This window comes from Microtus pennsylvanicus, chromosome 4 (assembly GCF_037038515.1).
Source record: "Microtus pennsylvanicus isolate mMicPen1 chromosome 4, mMicPen1.hap1, whole genome shotgun sequence".
Classification (NCBI taxonomy): Eukaryota; Metazoa; Chordata; class Mammalia; order Rodentia; family Cricetidae; genus Microtus; species Microtus pennsylvanicus.
In genome coordinates, this window is record NC_134582.1 from 82,836,995 (window position 1) to 82,857,398 (window position 20,404).

At 44.9% G+C, this 20,404-nt stretch overlaps 1 protein-coding gene across 5 annotated transcripts in view; it reads left to right on the forward strand.

Annotated features, from left to right (window-relative positions):
• The window catches only part of Rnf144b (ring finger protein 144B), a 69,104-nt gene that overhangs the window by 22,852 nt on the left and 25,848 nt on the right, over positions 1–20,404 (forward strand). For all 5 annotated transcript variants that reach the window (XM_075969669.1, XM_075969670.1, XM_075969668.1 and 2 more), the window contains exons 2-3: positions 514–704; positions 17,014–17,118. In XM_075969669.1, the coding sequence (XP_075825784.1) occupies positions 540–704; positions 17,014–17,118 (270 nt within the window). In that variant the 5' untranslated portion in view covers positions 514–539. The remainder of the gene's footprint in view (positions 1–513; positions 705–17,013; positions 17,119–20,404) is intronic.

Consider the following 20,404-nt stretch of genomic DNA (forward strand, 5'->3'; position numbering starts at 1 on the left):
CTCATCCTGTCCACATGGAACTGTGCACTCAACCAGCATCCCCGCATCCCTTCTCCTCCTGTCTAGTTATCACTCAACTCCCACAGCTAGCTTACATGATATGAATCAAGACAGAGAAGTGAGGTCAGCTTAAATATCAGGGCTTGGGGAAGTCCTTGCCAAGGTCAGGAGTACTTCGTCCCACGGTTCTCAGAAATGCATCAACTATACTTTTAGAAATCACCGAGGATGAGGAATGAGTATTTGCTCAACCTGACCCACAAAAACATGTGTTTAACATTAGCTATATGGCCCGGTGGTGGTGGCGCACGCCTTTAATCCCAGCACTAGGGAGGCAGAGGCAGGCGGATCTCTGTGAGTTCGAGACCAGCCTGGTCTACAAGAGCTAGTTCCAGGACAGGCTCCAAAATCACAGAGAAACCCTGTCTCGAAAAACCAAAAAAAACAAAAAAACAAAAAAAACATTAGCTATATGGGTGGCGATAACACTTCTTACTTTGGGCTTTTCTGTAGGGATAGAGGAGACTGAAGACAGGCTGATGGACTCCATCGACGGCCTCCAGTGTCTAACCATGACTGCTGAAAACCCTACTTCCGGAGACCTGACTCCTGTCCCCATTGTCACTTGCAAACTCTGCTTGTGCGAACAGCCTCTGGACAAAGTGACCATGCTCCAAGAATGCCAATGCATCTTCTGTACATCTGTAAGTTTTCCTTAATGCTCTCGCCATAGAAAAGTCCACGAAAAATTATGGGAAAAATTATGAAAGCTACAGGATACATTTCTGTGGCATATATGCCTTATGATTCCTAACGGTGGCAAAGTTATAGTCATGAAGTAGTAATGAAAATACTCATGGTTGGGAGTCACCACAACATGAGAAACTATTAAAGGCTCACAGATTTGGAGGACTGAGAATGGCTGTTGTTTCCATCGGAAAGGGTCACAAAACTAGCACCAAGCAGAGTAAACAGGAGAGTTATGGAAGACAGGGAGACAGGTCTTGGAAGGAAAGCAGAGTCCAGTAGAGGGGGGATGGGTCTAGGGAAGACACTGGGTTTTAGGGGGTTAGGAGTCACACTGGTCTCACCATCTCAGGGTGACCATTTTCCTTTGGTCTTGCTTGGATTCTGAACCCATGTGTTGGAATTAATGGCGTCTGTCTTGCATGCTTTGGTCTCTTCCCACTCCTTGGAAACCATGAATCGGAAGCAACATTTAGTGCAAACCAGGATGGAAGTTTTCCTCTGAGGATGCCTGGTGTTTAAGAGCAGTTTTTGCTGTGAGAGTTCATAGTGCAGAATTCAAGCTTGTGTGTCAATGCTGGGGAAAGAATATGGAGCCAAAGGCTGTATTTCATCTTTACAAGAAGCTAATGTTGACACGTTGTTGTTTCAATAGATTCTAGCTTCTAATTAAAACCAGCGCCACTGTTTCTCGTTTCTTCAGCGATTTGGGAGTTGGCGTTTGAACAATTACATTACTCTGTCAACTAGATTCATACTTCCTTATTGTTACAGAGGGCTCAGGAGCAGAAAGTCAAATGGCTTGATATTTTTGGTACTCTCCAGTTTCTGGACGTTGTTTTGTGCCTATCAACATTAACCTTCGCTGCTCTCTCGTTGCCTGTGGTCTTTTAAAGCAGTAAGCTGAGCACGTGGGAAGGCATCAGTGTCTGTGAATCTGAAGTTAGAGTCAGACTTGCCTGGAGTATTACTTGAACCTTTTTTTTTTTAGTGTTAACAGATTTATTCCTCATTTTATCCAAAATGTGATTTTAAAAAAAAGTTTGTCGAGAGGCTGGAGAGATGACTCAGTGGTTAAAAGCCCTTGCTGCTTTTTGCAAAGGACTCGAGTTCAGTTCCCAGCCTTTGCCACGTTTTAAAGTTTATGTGTATGAGTGTTTTTCCTTCATGTATATCTGTGTAGCACATGTGCATGCAGTGCTCATGGCTGTCAGAAGAGGGTATCAAATTCCCTGGAACTGGAGTGACAGACAGTTATGAGTTGCCATGTGGGTGCTGGGACTTGAACCAGGGTCCTCAGGAAGAGCAGCCAGTGCTCTTAACCACGGAGTACTCTCTCTAGCTTTTGACACATTTTAACTTATTGATTTGCCCACAACAGGTGCTTTGTAGACTCCTTAGACTCTCCAATGTAGGTAATTCTGGCTCTAAATGACATCAGAGACCAGAGTGCAGCGCACATCGCTGCCACTAAACCACCCCTTGGTGGTCTACTTGTGGAGATGGTTTCCTCAGTTGAACTCCATTCTTGGCTTTAATGTGGAGAAGAAAGTGTAGCAGAAAGCAAGGGAAGTTGAGGATACAGATGTGGGCACAGTCCTCACTCATCTGGATGAAAGCTTTAGGTACACTGTGGAGTTACGGTGTCAGAGGGGTAGATATATTGGGATTATAGTGAGAGAAACGGTGTAATTATTTCTGGTGCCCTGAAGGCTAAATATCTCAGGAAGGCTGTATGTAAATCAATAATAGGCAGAACGCAGAGATTTTATCTCCTTTTTTCTTTTCCTTTTCATTTGTCAGTGCAAATAATGGAAACATGAAAATTCAAGCTTCCCTTCTGTCTTGTTTGGGATTTCTGTTGCTGTGAAGAGACACCATGACCACAGCAACTCTTATAAAGGGAAGGATTTAACTGAGGTTTTCTCACAGTTCAGAGGTTTAGTCCATTATCACGGTGTGGAGCACACAGGCAGACAGGGCTGGAGAAGGAACTGAGAGTTCTACATCCAGATCAGCAGACAGCAGGAACAGTGACCCTGGGCTTGGCTCGAGCTTCTGAAACCTCAGAGCCCACCGTTGAGGACTCACTTCCTCCAACAAGGTCACCCCGACTCCCATAAGTCTATACTTCCTAATAGTGCCACTCCCTATGAGTCTTTGGGGGTCATTGTCGTTCAAACCACCACACCTTCTCTGGATCTCTTCTTTCCTTTTTTGAGGCGGTGCCTTGCTGTGTAGCCTTGGGTAGCATAACAAACACTTGGTGTAAATCCCAGGTTGCTCTGAACAGTCTTCCCGCCTCAGCCTCCCAAGGGCTAAGTGCAGCCTCAGCTGTCACACCTGACCCACTGATAGCTCCCGCAGCTTGTTCTTTCAGATCATTCTGGACCATTGAAGTCAAGAGAAAAAAAATGACAAGAGTAGGTTTTCAAAGTGGTGAAAATCGTGGGTTTGCCCTCTCGCGGGCAGGCATCGCCTTGCTTCGCCTCTGGTTTGCCTTGGACGCGGCTTCTGCCTGCCATGAATGGAAGATAATGAGAGCACAGTGGCTGCTTGTTTTTATAACCTAGATAATTTCACCTGGAAAGAGTTGGTATGTTGGGCATGGCCTATTTACCTTCCAGATTAAAGACAGGATGTGTTGTACGAAAAGAAAATAGAGTCCAACCATATTCCTGCCCTTTTCCATTACCCGTCCTTGGCTCCGTGTAGTTAGAATTCTTTTACTATTCATTTCTTGCAGCCAAATGGATTTTCCAATGTTTAAAAAGTGAGAAGAAGCAAGACTTTTTAAAAATCAAGCCCTTCTTTCCTTCAGGGCCTGTTGGGTGACCTTTAAGAAAAGCCCCTATATGCTCTGGGAGACATTTATAGTTCAGGAAGAACTGCCTATGTGTGTGTTCATATGTGCACACACAGTTAGTAACTGAAGTGAAGCCGAGAACCTGCAGTTCTTTTTTTTCTCGGGTTCTAAATGGTACCTTTATCAGGAAAGGGAAGACATTTTCCAACCCCACCTCCCTTGAGATACACACAGCAGCACTGTGGTGAAGAGCCCAGATGCAGGAGGAGCCAGATGCAGTCAGGCTTTGCTCTCCAGTGGTCTAAGATTTGAGGCCCGGGTAAGCCATTTATCTTCGGCTTCAGAGGAGTTGACAATGCCCGTCTTGGGGTAGAAGTTCATCGGTTGAGAACCCCAGTAAAAAGGCTTGCTCACTTCCAACTCTGGACTGAGCTAGCATCACTTTATCACTATTGCTCCTTCCCCACAGTCCACTCTGCGTGGAGCCTTTCCATCTTTTAAAACTATCCCCGAGCAAGGGATGCTGGTAAATATGTGAGTTTGATGTCTTCCTCTTCCTCATTAGCCATTTACCAGAAAGTGGAGAAATGTGTACTGTGACTTATGACTATTTTTAAACCCAAATCCCAAAAGTAGATCAGGAGTCACCAACAAAGTAAAACAAAACAAAAAACCAACCTTTTTTTTTTTTAAGGGAATGGCAGTAAAATAAAATATAGTAAGATATTTTAATGAGGAAAAATAAAAACAAATCTTAACCTCATAGCCGGGCGGTGGTGGCACACGCCTTTAATCCCAGCACTTGGGAGGCAGAGGCAGGCGGATCTCTGTGAGTTCGAGACCAGCCTGGTCTACAAGAGCTAGTTCCAGGACAGGCTCCAAAACCACAGAGAAACCCTGTCTCGAAAAACCAAAAAAACAAACAAACAAACAAACAAAAAAACAAAACAAAAAACTTAACCTCATGTTTCTATCTAAAGACACTCAAGATTAGTTTTTCCCCTGTCCATCCCTCCTAACTGCAACTTTATGAATAAAGGCCATCTTAAAAATTTAAGAAAAAAAGTTTAGACTTTTTTTTTAAAAAAAATGATTAAGGAATCAGGCCAACAAAAAAAATCAAATACTTTTCTCATACTAAACAAGCTAATATGTCACTGCAGTGTTTACAGTATATACAGAATAAAGGCAATATACAGAGATTTGCAAAGCAAGCACTTGGTTTGGAAAAGGTAAAAAAAATGATATTCGCATTGAGTACAACGATTCTAAACATGACTGTAAGGTTGAGACGGCAACTCTAAAGGTGGACCCATGCCCACACCTTTGGCAGATAGATCTACACGATTCAGATGGAATTTTCCCAAGCTGCCATGGTTTGTTAGTCCGCAGGGTTTTGTTTGTTTGTTGTTTTGGTTTTTGATGGTGAAAGGGCACAGTTGTTTGTAGTCACTTTTACCTAGACCTTGCGGGAGCTGCAGAAATCAAGGAGGCGTCTTATTTCAGGACGGTGTCCCCGAGCCCTTTTCTGTCTTGTCTTCCAGTCACATTCCCTGCAGCTTTTCCCTGAGGCGTTGGAGTTGTCCTCCTATCCTGGTTCCCATAGCTTTGATTGATGTTGGATGGACAGATGCTTTCTGTCACTCTATTTCTCTGTAGCCTCTGAGTCCAGGATATATGAGGTGACAAGGCTTTGTTTATGCTGTTTCCTGGCTTGCCTTCTGAGCAGTAAGCCATCAGTCAAAAGACTTTAACTTTGTCTTGTAAAATGACCTCAGTGCACTCTCTGTTTGTATGTCTTTTATTGGTTGTGTGGCGGCTTTTGTATCCACCAGTTAAATCACTGGCCTAAAATGCCAGTTTTGGTGCTGTTTTCCTACTGACAACTGGGCTCCTGCCAAGTCAGGTGGCACCCGAGGGATGAGAATGAATAGGAGCAGCATGAGAAATAGGTTAGAGATGACTCAAGAAGGCGCTGGCTTCCTGGACCCATGATCTCATCCAGGCCCTGTGCTCACTACTCACTAATTCAAGGCAAGTAGTAAATAATGTGTCAAGAGAAGAAAAGAAGCCTCTTACTGGCCTAGGTTTGGAAGATAGCTTAGGTTGCCGGGTCCCTCACCCCAAGGAAGCAGCCCTTTTCCTGGAAGCCTGTGTGGTTTTCACATGGCTTCTGGAAATCCAAACTCAGGTCCTCACACTTGAGCAGCAAGCTCTTTGTCCACTGAAGCATCTCCCCTGGCCATCAGATCCCATCTCTAGTCAACCCAGTTGAAGACGGAGTCTTGAAATTCTTCTTCATCTCAGAGAGCGCCCATAAAATCTGTAATCTGGAACTGCGTTTTCTCTTCTTTTCAAATGAGCAACTCGCAATCTTAACATAACCTTCTCTCCTCCTGTTGTCTAGATTAATAACGCCTAATAATTCAGGCGTTCTTTATTGCTTTATTAGTGTAGTCACACAATTTTCCAACACTCGGGACAGACTAGCCTTCTCCGTAATTAGCAAGTCGTACTTCTTCCCTGCCACCTCAGTTCTTTTGAAACAGGTACACTATCTTGGCTTGGTCGGGAGCTGAACAAGTACTTCAGGTCTTTCTCTGCCTGAGAAAACCGGGGTCAGGAAGTCGTGCTGTGATGTGGATCAGAGCTTCAGTTCCTTTTCACAGGAAGTCACAGAGAGGTGGTAGGTTGGTGAAAATGAATGGCTGCTCGGTAGATTGTTCTTTATTTCCAAAGCGTACTTTTTAAGTACTTTAAAGCTTGTTTTCATGCAATATATTTTGATCACATTCTTTACTCTCCTCCAAGTCCTCCCAGATTCTTCCCACTCAACTTTCAAGTTCCCCAAAGCCTGGCATTGCTCCTGTTTAACTCTTCATGTCCCGTATCAGAGTGTGATAGCAGTCCAGGCATGAACGCCACAGTCAGAGGTGTGTACAGAACTTCTCACCAAGCCACAAAGGTTGACTTATTGCTCCCTTTGAAATCGTGTCCCTTTCCAAAGCCTATTCTCATCTTAGCCCAGATTCTACCCAGCTGCTGTCGTTGCCACGGTGCAGTGGTAAATAGAGTGCAAAAGGCAGGCATCAGAGGTCACCAGAGCTGCTTTGGGGGACAGACCCTCAAAAAGAGGCAGACTGTAGGCACGTGTGGAGGCCCAGCCAAACCACAAGGAAGAGGACAGAGCAGTGGCAGAGACTGAGAGATAACGTAGGAGATTATCTGATGATGGTGTTGGTGGGATCCTGTGGGTCCCAAGAAGGAGGTTCAGCCTTGTATGAGGGTGCCACATGAGGGAAGAGTAGGCTACAAAGAAAGTAAAGTGAAAGATCGTTCTGGAATGTCTGATTGGCAGTGGGCCTGTGCCTGGGCATGAGCCTAGAGAGACAGGCAGACACTAAACAGTGGTCATGAAGACAGTCCCAAAGGAAAGACAGAGCTGCTGGGGCTTTCTGTGAGGAGGGTGGCAAGGATGGGTTTGGGATGGGGTGGTAAATGAGCAGAAAGTAAGCCTGCTGGAGGAGGGCAAGGAGGGCAGCAGGCTGGGAGGAGGCTTGTGGAGCAATAGGCCTCTCAGCTTCTGTGGTATCACAGCCCCAACTTTGTGGCCTGGAGTATATAGTGTGTCCCCAGCTTCTCCTCTCTGTTACCCGTTGGGACAGTGATGTCAGAGTTCTTAAAGTGTTAGCTCTTCTTACCAAGTCACCAACATAGAAACACTTGTGCTCCTGCTTGCGTTATGTCCCTTGTGCCGCCCACCAGGTTCCTTTATTCACGGCTGGGAGTGCCTATGCCCATCACGTGCTTCTTCACCTTAATAGGAGTCAGCTGACCCCTCGGCAATTTTTCTACCAGAGCACTCTGGCTTCCTTCCTTTCTTATTCCTCCAGCTTGACTCCTAGTGATGCTGTGTACCACCTGGTGCCTGGTCGAGGAACTCCATTTCTTCCTCAACCCACCACGTCCTTATTGTGAATCCAGTCTGGCATTAAAAATATCCCATTGTCAAGACCATGGCGCTGATATATGACGGTGGCTCCCACACTGAAGTAATGGTAGTTTGGATCTCTGCTTCCATGTTCTGAGGCCTACTCAGCCTTTTCCAGCAAATCCTCTGCCTAGCTGCCAATTTCTGACAGTATTTGAGACAGGCAGGTCCTTTGTTTTTGTCACCAGACTCCAGGTAATTCTGACTACTTCTGCAGATTTTGTGGTGATTTAGGGACAGAACAGGCAGAGACAGCGGGCGTAGGACGGCCCTGAGAGCAGAGCCTGCAGGAGAGACTGCCCGGATGGATGCCCGCCTTCCCTCACTGCCAACTCAGAGTGGCTTCAGGGCCAGAGACTCCAGCTCAATATAGAGCTTTTAGTACCTGTGTGAGACGGGGGAGCTACCTAGAAATACCACAGGACCGCAGTAACCCGTTTTCCTCACTGTCTCTTTACATCAGAGGGGCTAACTTTTAAATCTAATTGTGATATGCTGACATTAAAATGAAGTGACACAGAAACTTAAAAAATTGTTGAGTATACGAATAATTCCTCTGTATTCCTTTGAGGATTTTTCTCTAGCATATAAACCGACATACACAGATATGGGTATGTTATCTGCACATACCAGTTAGCTTGAGTTTTATGTATATAATTTAGTATACCATGGGCGTGTCCATATACAAATATAGAGACCTACCTACAACAAAGTGTTGCATACTGTCCTATGGTGTGGCTGTGTCACATTGAAGAAAAAAAAGGATTCAGAGTTGGTGAGAAGGCTTTCCTCACAAGCCAGATGACCTGAATTTGACCTCCTGACCCCACATAAAGGTGGAAAGAGATGGCTGACCCCTGCAAGCTGTCGTCTGACCTTCACGTGTGTGCCATGGCATGAACACGCTCTCCCTTTACACACACATCATATTTATATAATAAATGAATCATTTGTTAACTAGGCCCCTCTTGTAATAATAGAATTTAGCATTGTAAGTTTCTACTATTGCAGATGGAGATTCTTGAACTTATAAATATAGAAAGCTCTAGAAGGAGATTTGAAAACTATGAACCTTTTGAGTCAAGGCCAGATGACCTTCCCAATATAGTGATATCCCATGTTGGGACTCTCTGGGTTTTTTTCAACCTTTCCACCCTCTCCAGTCCATATGTAAGAAGAGCACATCTGTCTCGTCAACACGGCCTCTGCAAGAGGAAGTCAGTTGCAAGAAAAGAAACTTAGCTCTTGAGTCTACCCTTAAAAACACCTCCAGTGTCCCTGTGCCGGTGTAGTCTTGTCTGACTTCATACAGTATTATCATGCTTTTAAAATTGGGCTATAATCTAAAACAATGCTGCGAAGGGTGTATGTAAGAAAGAAAGCGCAATGTGGTTATAGCGCTTCTGCAGCAGCGGAAGGTGCTTTGTCGTCATGCGTTGTCAGACGCAGTGCTAAGATGTGACCAAAAGAGAAAGAATGTTAGGTAAATTGAAGCCGAAAACGAAAGTGGGTGAACTAGAAAGCTAGAAATCGAGATTTTTTTTTTTTGGCATTTCATCCATACATAGAGGATTGCCATGTACACCCCCATAGTGGGTTCCAGATAGGCCACCATTCCCTTCCGAATCAGGTAAGACAAAATCAGCACCCGTTTCCATGGGAAGAAATAGCTGTGTGTTAACCGAAGGCACTAAGTCACTTCCAGAGCCCAGGCTAGGTCTTTTGGGTTTGACCTTCTGGAAAGCCTGTGGCTTACTTACCACGTGAATTTACGGTGTTGGCTCGGTCTCTCTGACCTTCAGTTTATTCATCTGTAAAGTGGAATCAGGGAAAGACAAAGAGCAAAGATGTTCGGTATCTGCTGTGTGTCTGTGCTGGGCAAGGTTGCTATTTTTGTTTTGTTTATTTTTTCATTTCCACCCAGCAGTCTCCTAAGGAAACCAATGCAGTTAGGTAACTTGCTTTAGATCCATAGTCTTTTTTTTTGTACCTTTTAAAAATTTTATTATATGAATGCTTTGTCTTGCATGTATGTCTGTTTGCCAATTATGCCTGGTCCCTGCGGAGGCCAGAGAAAGAGTTATAGGCAGCTGAGAGGTATTGTGTGGGTGCTGGGAATTTGAACCCAGGTCGTCTGCAAGAGCCGCCAATGCTGTTAACCTCTGAGATTTCTCTCCAACCCCCTAGATTCATAGTCTTGATTCCTGGATTGTAATGTCGTTTGGATGAAACAAGAAGTAGTTGTGTAAAAGCACACAATAATATGGGTTTATCCATAACCAGCTTTCCAGAGTTACATTGTAGTTCTTGATTTCGAAGACTTGCCCATATAATGCAAACCAGACAGCCTGTTCTTCTGTATAGGCCAACTTGGTGGAAAACAGAAGCAGAGAGTAACTCACTCTAGAGAACAGAGAGTGAACATGTAATCTCAGCACAATGATGGCCGTGGGATTGAACTGTCAACAGTGTGACTTCAGGCAAGCTCCTTGAGTACAGCAAGTCTGTGGGCGAAGCGGTCTGGTTTGCTTGTCTGAAGAGCTCCCGGCCACTGGGCATGGTAGCTGCTGATGTTGAGAATACTCAGAGCAGAAGGCCTTAGACCGTCTCTCCCGCTCCCTCCACACGTGGAGTTTAGGAGCAGAGCATTGCTTGCTGGTGCGCCCAGGAATAGTTGTTTCCAGGTAACTCCTGTTTGCTGTGTGTGGCCTGTAGATGCTTGCAGAGATCAGAGGCCGTTACCACAGCTGGAAAAAGTACTTTGTGACTGCAGGGCCTGCTTTTCCTGGCTGCTATGTTAGTGGCAGGCTGTTTGATAGGGTCCTTGTCTAATCTTTAGTAGTCTTGTGTTTTATTATATTGGTAGTATTTCATTATTATGTTTGTGGGGAGTGGCCCATGCCACGGTGCACACGCAGAAGTCAGAGGAAAACTTGGTGAGTCAGCTCCTTCCTTCCGTCGTGTGGGCCATCAGTCTCAGTGGCACGTGGCATACTTACTGGGCTAGCTTGGTGGCACTTGATAATCATCAGAGAGAAAAACAAAACAGTTTTCTTAAAATTTTTCCTAACTTATTTTTTATGTGTGCATGTGTGTGACATGTATACGGATGCTTGCCAAGACAAGAAGAGGATATCTCATCTGCAGGCGCTAGAGTACAGGCAGTTTTGAACCATCCAGTGTGGGTGCTGGGGCCTGAACTTGGGTCCTCTGGAGAGCGGCCAGTGCTCTTCACCGTTTAGCCATCTCTCCAGCCCCAAAGAGCTGGTTTCAAGTTACAGAGAGTCTAGTATTTTCTCATCCTTTTGTTCTAACAACCATGAAATCAGGAAATACAGTAGGAAAACACAGAAAGAACAGAGTCCCACTTAGATGTTGGTTTAAACCTCAAAATCTGTAATTATTAGTCATGAGAACTGAGGCTGAATTACTCATGTGGTTCACGTGAAATGGGCTAAGATCAGTTTCCGGAGTTTCTGTGAAAGAGTGGTCAGGTTTCTCCGAATGTCTATTATGCTTGTCAAACGTATGCTGGAGAAGGGCTGCCTAGGCTGCAGCTGGTTTCGGGTGCTTTCTGCCTGCGGTTGGCCTGTGGTTCCGTCAGCACACGTGGCAGAGGTGCTCAGCAGAGGAAGCCACTCTCACCTCCTGGTCAGGGGAACAACAAACAAAAGCAGAAGGGAACAGGGCCCCAGAGCCCCCTCGGGAGTCACTCAACCCTGAATGCTGCTGGGTGGAGCCTCGAGACTTAGTTGAGTCCCCAAGATTGGTCCTTGCTTTACTGTGACGCTGGCCATTCAATTCGATGTGAGTTCTGAAGGGGCCACGCTCCTTCAGACCACGGCAGCCTCCTGCCTCATTGAACAGCTCCTTCCATTTACTCACTGGTCTTTGTTTGCTGCGTGATCCGAACTCCCACGCTAAATTCTCCAGTAGAAGGTCATGCTCACTGTGTTTTCATAGATGAGGTTGGATGGTTGCATCACCAAAACCCTACCTCATGATCGGAGATTTTCTGACCCTTTGAGTTTCGTTCCCCTTCTGACAACTGAGACTGGATTCACATCTGAGAGGCTGAGCGGTGCTGTGTGCGAGTTCAAGTCAGAACTCTCACGGGAGCGGGGAGGGGATGGAGACTGATTAGCTCAGCAGCCACGTAAATCGGGGCATGCTTATCTCATAGCCAGGTCTCAGCTGAGGGCTGAGGTTCGGAGGGTGATGGTTCTTTGGAGGAATGAAAGGTTGTGAGCTTGGCAGGCCTTTTTATTTTCTTTCTTCTTGAGTCATGGTGGCTTTTCTGAGGGTACTGTGTCATAGGGAGCGACTGGGCCAGATGGGTCTCTTGGACAACAGTCGGATTTGGTAAGAAAGGAAGCCCAGATAGGGTAAAATGAAAAAGCCTTCGAGGTCCCTGAGAGAGTTCTTGAGTTCCTCCTGTTGGAAGCAGATGTCTCTGCCACGAGCCCTTGTTCACTCCTCTCGGGGAATGTTCATCCAGTTTCCAGATCTCTCTGCTCTGCTGTGAGGACTGAACCAGATCACAGCTTTTTCATCAAATTTCTCCTCACAGTTATTCCTGTCACCAAATGCCTTAATTTAGGTGTTTGATCACTTGAGATAAAGATAGAAGTTGCTGATTGCTCTCTGTTGGTGGGACTGGAGGCACTTTTGATTGGCGCCCAGATTTAATCTCCTGTATTGAATGACTGTTCTCAGATTTACAGGACGGACCTTTGTGCCTTTTCCAGAAAGAGCAGCAGAACCCTTCTAAAGCATTTAAAGTTTCTCTAAATGAAAGCTATTTAAAGGTTGTTATGCATTTTCCCCATTAGGTTTCCTTCACTCCTTTGCCTGGAACTAGATGCATCCTATTTTGTTGTGGACGTTGATGGAGAGGACTCATCGCTCTGCCTCTCTCTGAGATTCATTGCAGTCACCTTATGAAGCAATGCAGCAGCAATGAAAGACATAACTGTGTCTCCCAGAGTAACACTGGGGTCGGGGGATGGGGTGGAACGCCTTCTCAGACATGGCTGCCCATCGCAATCTCTCCAGGTTTAAAATCTCAGGAACCAGTTTAACGAGGTGGCGGAAGACAAGACCAGTGTACAAAAGTCAACAGTATTTCTCTGTTTTATCAAGGGATCACACAATGGGGTTGTGGAAGAACAATTTCATTTATAATCAGCTCAAAAGGATTAAAAGACTGAGAAATAGATTTAATGAAAATATCTAAAAGTGCATACTCTGAAAAAATACACATTATTGGTAAGAGAGGCTAAATAAATGGAAAGACACTTGATTGGAGCACTCGTTACTGGTCATGTGGCCACGTGTTACAAATGAAAAATCTAAAACAGTCCAAATCATCTTGAAAAAAGCCAGAGAACTCACCTCTTGATTACAGAACTCAGTACAGAGCTACAATAATCAAAGCAGGGCCAGCTGGGCACAGTGGCGCACACCTTTAATTCCAGTGCTTGGAAGGCAGAGGAAGGTGGATCTCTGTGAGTTTGAGGCCAGCCTGGTCTACAAAGCAAGTTCCAGGACAGCTAGGGCTGCTTACACAGAGAAACCCTGTCTTGAAAAACAATAGAAACAAACAAAAAAAGCAGGGCGATGCTCTCATGGGAAGAGAAATTCAGAGGTCAGTGGATATGTAAGTGTTTGAGTGACGTGTATTGTAATGACATTCTGGTTTTCTAGGACTCTTCAGAAAACAAGATAAAGTTCTAGCAGGGCAGGTAGATGAGGAAGTAAGTACACCATGTAAAGAGACCCAGAGAGTAGGAAACTGCTTTTAGCTGGCAAGAAAGGCCTTTCTGACAAACTATAGATGGATGCTCTGGGCAAAACAAGTAGTATAATAAAGAACACACAAAACCAGAAATCTATCATTCATCAATCAGTCTATCAATCATCTACCTATCCACTCTCTACCTACCATCCATCTATGATCTATCACCTATCTCTATCTATCTATCTATCTATCTATCTATCATCATCATCATCTACCTATCATTTATAATCCATTAATCATGTATCAGTGCTCTATCATCTCTCAATTATCTATGTATCATCTATCAATTATCTGTCCTCTATCTTGCTAACTGTCATCTACCTATCTATAACTGTATTGTATATGCCCATAGTTTGTTACTAGATGGGTGCATTGCAAGCTTTTTGTTGTGTCTCTATGACAGATGGGAACACTTTATGAAGAACTCCATGTCCTTTGACATAGTGTGAACAAAACCTTGAAAAACCTTCCTTGAAAAGTTCCGTGGACGTCAGTCATGGGCTGAGTGGGGAGGAACAATCTGAATCACCTGGATCACCGTGTGTTCGGTGTTGAATGCTTGGCTACATCTCATGGGAATCCTTGTAGGCTGGGAGAGAGTCTCTGGTAATTTATGACCCTTACGGTCTCAAAGCATTTGTCTACGCTCCATCAAGCCATTTAAGTGAAAGGTAGCTAGCTACACAAAAGGACCAATTCTTCCCTTCATTCGTCATCTGGGCTTTTGAAATGTTTTCGAAACATCCCCTTAGACTTTGTCAGCCATCCAGAAAAACGGTGAGATCTGTACCCCGCTGAGGTTTAAAGGCGTGCGATTGCTAAGCATAACAAACAGCGGTAGTTTTGTGCGTCTCTGTGTTTAAGCTAGGGACCAGATTTTTTTTTTTCTCTCCAGAATTGTTAATTGTTTACCCATGTTTGGCTTGTTTGGTTCTTGTAAAATGGTTTGTGCTTCTTTAGCTGGCTGGGGTGATGGAGAGAGGGTCTGAGATGGCAGTTTTCAGTGAGAGCTAATGGAGAACGTGAACACGAGGCACTTGAAACACGTAGTAAGGAGCCGTGGCTGGGACTAGCCGTTCTTCCTCTGCTTTTGGGTGAAGCGCATGCTCACACTGGATGGGTGCACACCCACACTGATGGCTGTGTTGTGGGGCTGAGCTCCCGGCTGCTTAACAGCCGACGCTAAGGCACCTGCATCTCAAACTCATGTCTCGTAGAATAAAAGAAAGGTGTGCACACTCAATGCCCGTGGGTCGCACACAGTTCCAATTCAGCTCCTAAAGTCACAGACACCATGCCAGGCGGTTGTGGCGCACGCCTTTAATCCCAGCACTCGGGAGGCAGAGGCAGGAGGATCTCTGTGAGTTTGAGGCCAGCCTGGTCTACAAGAGCTAGTTCCAGGACAGGAACCAAAAGCTACGGAGAAACCCTGTCTCGAAAAAAATCCAAAAAAATAAAAAATAAAAATAAAGTCACAGACACCATATTTTTTGTAGACACGGGAGTACTTGTGTGGAAAGCGTCTTAATTCATTAGTGGATGTATTATGGTTTACAAAACACAGACCTTGCACTAGCAAATGGAACATCTGCTAATAAGCCAATGGGGAACCTTGATATTTCAACTGTACTAATTTGCAATATAAGTTTGAATAATTATTCTTGCCCATAAAGACTCATGTGATATCTCTCTAGTCACTGTATAGCATTAAGCCTTTTCTGTACCCTTCAAAGAGTCTTGAGGAGAAGCTTGTCTGTGGGCTGATAGAATGTTCTGGCTCACACAGCTTTTCTGTCTGAGCAGCTTCTCTGCCCCAGGTGGTTTAACTGGTTTTTTTTTTGCAGAGAGCCTGGAAAGGAGATGTCAGAACTCCAAAGGGTGGAGCGGTCTAAGATTAAACAATTCAGAAACTTACAAAGACCTCATTTTAGGTGTGTGTGTATGTATGCACGAAACCCTATAACTAAACAGACATTATCTTTCCTAGTTTAAAAATGATGAGAACAGGCATCCTGGTCCTAAGTAGTGTCATTTGCCTCTGTCAGTGGGTGTACACCTCAGCTGCTATGCTCTGAAGTTCGTTACAGTAATACTTTGCTTTGCTCATGTACTTTCCCCTTGAGTCTGGACTACATATGTTTAGAACCTGATTACCTCAGTTTCTGTGAGTGGCAGCTGGCAGGAGAGGGGGAAGGCAGTAATACTGGAACCATATGTGGCTAGAGACAGGGAAGTCTCTAGAAGCAGCATAGTAGGCAGCAGGCAGGGTCCTTGGGATAACACCCTTTGTGTGAGCCAGTGGCCAGCTTGGGCAGTTCTTCTAGAGTTTTGCCTGTAGGGGATTATCCCTATATTGTCTTGATGCCGCTTTCTCCCACAGGCCACAGCTCCTGGGACCAAACCGTGTTTGCCACCGCACATCTCAGAGCTAGGAGCTGTCACCCATTTTTCGAACAAGAAAGTAAAAGTTAATATTTAGTATCTACAATGAGGCCACGCATAGGCTAGGAGTGATTGGAGTGGATGTTTGCTCCCCGAGACCTATTCTCTGTTGTATACATGTTCTCATGCCTTCTAACTGCCATCTGAACATCGTTTTCATGATTTTGTAAAGTTTATTTGATTAGGCCATGATGCATATTTAAGCTGGTTTCTGGGTCTTGCTGTGGTGGGAGAAATTGACTTGATGCAGAAAGGGACTGCTAAGTCCCCAAAGGGGCAAATCTGGCTGGCATTGTTACCCACGCTTCTTGATTAGTCAGTCACTTCAATTAGAAAAATACACGCTTTTAAATGAAATATAATAGCGATGCTTGGGTTTCATCTTCATATGAAGAAAATTCATTTTAAGAGGTCAGGAAAAGTCACAGATTTCACAATTCCGTGCTAAATGTCTGACCACAGACTTTCATTTATTTGTTTAGCAATAGTGCATGGCACTGCTTTTCTGTTTGTTTTGTTTTTGTGAATCAGGGTTTCTCTGTATAGCAGAGGCCTGACTGTCCCAGAATTCACTTTATAGAGCGAGGTCATTCTACTTTCAGGCAAACTTACAAGAGAGGTCCACTAGATTAAAAACAGAACTGGGGGTGCTAGAGAGATGGGGATGGTGGTTAAGAGTGCTTGTGCTTTCAGAGGACTGGGGTCAGGTGTGAGCACCCACACAGTGGTCCATAACCATTCATACCTCCAGCTCCAGAGGATCTGGTGCCCCCTTCTGACCTCTGTGACACGCATGGTGCAATGCAGGAAAAACACTCAGACATAGAAAATAAACAAATACATCCGAGAATGAGAAAGCATGCAAGCCAACGGGAATTGGGAAATCAAATCCAGTTTGAAAAGAAGATGGGGGGGGGGGTGTCTGCTGTGAGCGCAAAGCAGTTCTTCCGTCCCTGTCTGTGGTGGACAGACTGAGCGAGCACACGGGAATCTGACCCAAGGAAACTCTTAAAATGAAGTCATCTGTAATTAACTGCCTGGCTCTGCATTCTTTCCAAAGTCATGGCTCTTTAGTACCCACACTTGTGATAACTTACATTTCCTGAGTACAGGAATCCCAGGACAACCAATTTAGGAAGAGGCTGTGCATGCCCTCTTATGTAACCTTTGCACTACTGTAGTGGATGTGATGTTTAAAATATCTGCTTTTTTTTTCTCTTCTTATAGTGCCTGAAACAGTATATGATGCTGTCAATCCGAGAAGGATGCGGGTCTCCCATCACTTGTCCTGACATGGTGTGCCTAAACCACGGGACCTTGCAGGAAACCGAGGTATGAATGCCTGCCGTGGCCTTCCCGTCTTCCCTGCTGACTTATTTCTTAGGATCTTGACTCTTAAGTATTGCCTACTAGGGAGCTAGTGACAAAACACAGAGGTTAACACTTTCAAGGAGTGTTTTATTGCCCCACGGTGCTGGAATCTTTATACAAGCTGAGAGGAGCGTGCCGTTTATCTCAGTTCTGTTTATGTATGCCATCTCACGTGCCGTAGCCCCTCTTCAAACGGGCAGAGATGCTGGAAACCAAACTCAGCAGGAGTGAGGCTTAGGAGGATGCCGAACGGATGGTCTCATGAGCCCAAAAATGTCGAAGGCAGATAGACCGCAAGTGAGGGAGTTATGCGGTACGTCATGATGACAGGTCTACACTAGTTTGTTTGTGGCCTTCTGCAGAGGTAGCTGGAGGTTGAAACATTTCCAAGAGCAGGGAGAGAGGCCTTTCGCTGGCATCAGATAGGCCGTTCCCTGGAGCAAGTGTTCCTATCTCTCCAGATTGCACTTCATCTCATCCTTTTGTTTGGTTGACAGCCCCTCCCCAATTGACTGCCTCTGGACCTTCAGGCTCTGTTCACCTGAATATAATGAACTCTTGTCTAAGAGAATGTGTAACCCTCCAAAAGTACCCCCCCCCTGAGAAACTCATGAAATAGACTGTCCATTAGATAAGCACAGAGAACCCGCTTAGCACCAGGCATTCTTCCTGTTCCTTCTTTGGCCTGTGTACTAATCCTTCCCTCAAACCTCGTGAAGTCGGGTGTTTTCTTTAGATGTAGAAACTGAAGTCCAGAGACGGTCAGTGACTTGCCTCAAGAAACCTGCCTAGAAAGAGCTAGAATTCTCATCCAGTTCCCGTGACCTCTGTAGCGTTAGGGGGAAGAAAGCAGGCAGAACAAATGTGCAGCAAAGGACTTGAGCATTAGGGGCTCATGGTGTGTGGGTAGACACAAATATGTATATAGTTAGATATCTGTGTGTACATGTACATATACATCTTTCTGAATACACTTATTTTAAAACATATCCTTTGCTTTATTAGAAAAGTAGGGAGACGTGCTACAGCTGCTCCTACCCTGACTTAGTCTGTCCCGTGTGCGGTTTATGAACACTGGTATAAGGGATTAATTTTTTTTTAGAAGTGCCTTTAAAGGATGCATAAAGGAATACCTAATGGTGTAGAGTTGACTCATTTTAAGAAAATAATGAAGCCAAAGTTTTGTAAAAAGGATTGAAAGCTTACATCCTGCCCGTAAAGATCACTGCTTGCTTTTGCCTTGAGTAATGGGACGGGGAGACTGAAGGAGAGAAACTAGCTGCCCGCCATACTGCTCACTATGAAGGAGCAAGGCCCGAGTATCCCAGAGTATTGGTCTTGGCGCTGGCCTTTCCAGCTTGTTTCTCTGATGTGTTACCTAGTCCAGGGATTAAACAGAGAGCACAAGGTGCAAGTACCACCCTGCGTGCAGGGACTGAGTGGAGGCCAAGGCAGCCCCACACCATCCTGGAGGAGCATCTGACCTGGCAGAGGGGCCATAAACGTAGAATGAGCCAGAGAATTGTAACAGTGAAATGCTGGTGGGGGCTCATGCCTTTACTCCCAGCACTCAGGAGGCAGAGACAGATGGATCTCTGTGAGTTCGAGGCCAGCCTGGTCTACAGAGTTCCAAAGCTACAGATTAATCCAGTCTCGAACAAAACAAAACAAAAACAGTGAAATGCATGAGACATGGAGTAGTCTGTAAAAGCTGTAATTGGGTGAAATCGTATTTAATTCCTATATGGAAAATCTATTAAACATAAAGGAACAGTTTGAGGTTTCAAGACAAAGCTTATGAAATTAATCTAGACCTAGTCTGGCAACTGCCAGTCAGGTGTGGATATTTAGTTGTAGTTTAATTAAAATTCTATAAAGAAACTTAGCTCTTCTGATGTGCCGCTTGATAATTGCTTTGAATTGTTCATAGCCATTCATGGCTAATGGCTACCAGACTGACAGCTCAGAGCAGAGAATCTCTGTCACTGCGGAGAGCCTAGTGGCCCAGTTATCCTGGACTTCACACGGAAGCACTACCCTATTTATGCAACATCTTGGAAGTTGATTGCCAGGCCAGTGTGTTTGAACACATGGGGAGTTTAGCCCAGGCCTCTCCCAGAGGTCTTCTGGTTGTCCTTGCATACCCATTTCCTGGTAGCATTCTGCCCATTCGTTCCCAATGCTACACAGTCTCTCCTTCCTAGCTGCTATTAGCTGTATTAAGTTTCTCTGCCCAACGCAATTTTACTTTAAGGCTATATTAAAACCAAACAATCCCATAATACTTTTCAAAATTCATAAAAATTTCAAAGTATATTTGGGGAAACAGAACAAGACTATGCCATACTAAGCTAATTTAACATTTGCCACATCTTTTTCTCATTAGATGGACAGAAAGACTCTAGGGCATCCGTGGACCGTTTCTGTTCTCACTGGCTTTACAGAGAGCCCAGCTCATGAGGCGCATTCAGATACAGTAGTCAAGTTCTTTTTTTTTTTTTTTAAGATTTATTTATTTATTATGTATACAATGTTCTGTCTGTCTGCTTGCTGGACAGAAGAGGGCACCAGATCTCATTACAGATGATTGTGAGCCACTATGTGGTTGCTGGGAATTGAACTCAGGACCTCTGGAAGAGCAGTCAGTGCTCTTAACCTCTGAGCCATCTCTCCAGCCCCAGTACTTAACCAACCTGCTACGACTTGCAGTCACCGTGGTAAAACCATGTAATGGCGGTGGGGCTTGTTCTCATTCAGAAGTTTGAATTGAACTGAGATTATATTGGAGATCTGATTAGCTTTATCTGTTTATTCGGGACTCTTCCTTTCAAAGTAGTGCTGCACACAGATGAACTGGGGGGCTGTGCCACCCCCCCTTCCTAACCTACGGACTTCATTATGTATAATCCTTATGCTACTCTAAGGCCTGTTGTCTCTGCTGTTGTTACTGTATCACAGTGGGGCCCATTCGTGTGACACTTAGCTGAATTCCACCATGACGATTTTCCTCCTTACACTTGAGAAACAGATTTAATCGTGCAGGTAACACATAAATATCCTTGCTGGAAATGGTTCTGGCTACAGCCGGCTAAGCTCTTCGTGTGTGTGCTTTCCTCCCGGGGTCCAGCTTGCTCACTTGGCTGGGCTCCCTGTCTGTCTTCCTGAATCTTCTAAATTGGCTCAGCTGTGGCTCTGCCTCTTCATGTTTATCTGTCAAGAATAACCTCATTAGTAAAGCATTTGAATG